An 834-nucleotide genomic window follows, 5' to 3' on the forward strand; every position below is an offset into this window, starting at 1 on the left:
GCTAATGCCCACCGGGTGATCCGAGCATTATCGGACTTGGCTGTACTTAGCCAGTTCAGTGGGGCGTGGTCTGTCACTAGTGTAAATTCCCTGCCCATCAGGTAGTACCTGAAGTAGTCCACCACCCACCGAATTGCCAGGCACTCGCGCTCGATAGTGGCATACCTTTTTTCTGCCGGTAGTAGCTTGCGGCTCGCGTATGCCATGGGTCTTTCGCCCCCACCTTCTTCTTGGGTGAGGACTGCACCCACTGCAGTCTTTGAGGCGTCCGTCTGCGAGATAAAGGGTTTTCAGAAGTCAGGGGTATGAATTATGACGTCTTTGCATAATGCCCTCTTCAACTTTTCAAAACTTTGTATCATTTCCTCAGACCACCTGACTATCCCCATTTTCCGCTCTTTGAGGGCCCCCGACAGGGGTGCTGCTAATTCTGTGAAATGGGGTACAAATCGCCTATAATAGTTGGTTAGTCCTAGAAAGGACCGTAACTGGCGACCATCTTGCGGGGCCGCAAAGTTTCGGATGATTTCTACTTTGTCGGCCAAAGGTTTAATTGTGCCCCTGCCGACCAAGAATCCCAAATATTTTCTTTCTTTCTGCGCAAAAGCGCACTTCCGAGGGTTTGCGGTTAGGCCGGCGCGCCTCAATTCTGTGAGGACGGCCCAAAGGGCTCTCTTGTGTTGCTCCCAAGTCCGGGTGTATATGATGATATCATCTATATATGCCACTGCATATTAGGTGTGGGGCGCCAGGATCTGGTCCATCAAATGTTGGAATGTTGCAGCGGCACCATGCAATCCAAAAGGCATCCTAACAAATTCGTACAGCCCCCAC

The 834-nt window shown here is 51.1% G+C and overlaps 1 protein-coding gene across 1 annotated transcript in view; it reads left to right on the forward strand.

The window, feature by feature from the left end:
* The window catches only part of LOC102382214 (myosin heavy chain, skeletal muscle, adult-like), a gene marked incomplete at its 5' end in the record, with an annotated part of 6,948 nt that extends 6,489 nt beyond the window's left edge, over nucleotides 1-459 (forward strand). Inside the window, one exon of the mRNA XM_006039323.2 lies at nucleotides 371-459. Within this exon, the coding sequence (XP_006039385.2) occupies nucleotides 371-459 (89 nt within the window). The remainder of the gene's footprint in view (nucleotides 1-370) is intronic.
* Between the last annotated feature and the right edge of the window lie 375 nt (nucleotides 460-834).

The sequence above is a fragment of the Alligator sinensis genome, unplaced genomic scaffold, assembly GCF_000455745.1.
Source record: "Alligator sinensis unplaced genomic scaffold, ASM45574v1 scaffold3736_1, whole genome shotgun sequence".
Taxonomy (NCBI): domain Eukaryota; kingdom Metazoa; phylum Chordata; order Crocodylia; family Alligatoridae; genus Alligator; species Alligator sinensis.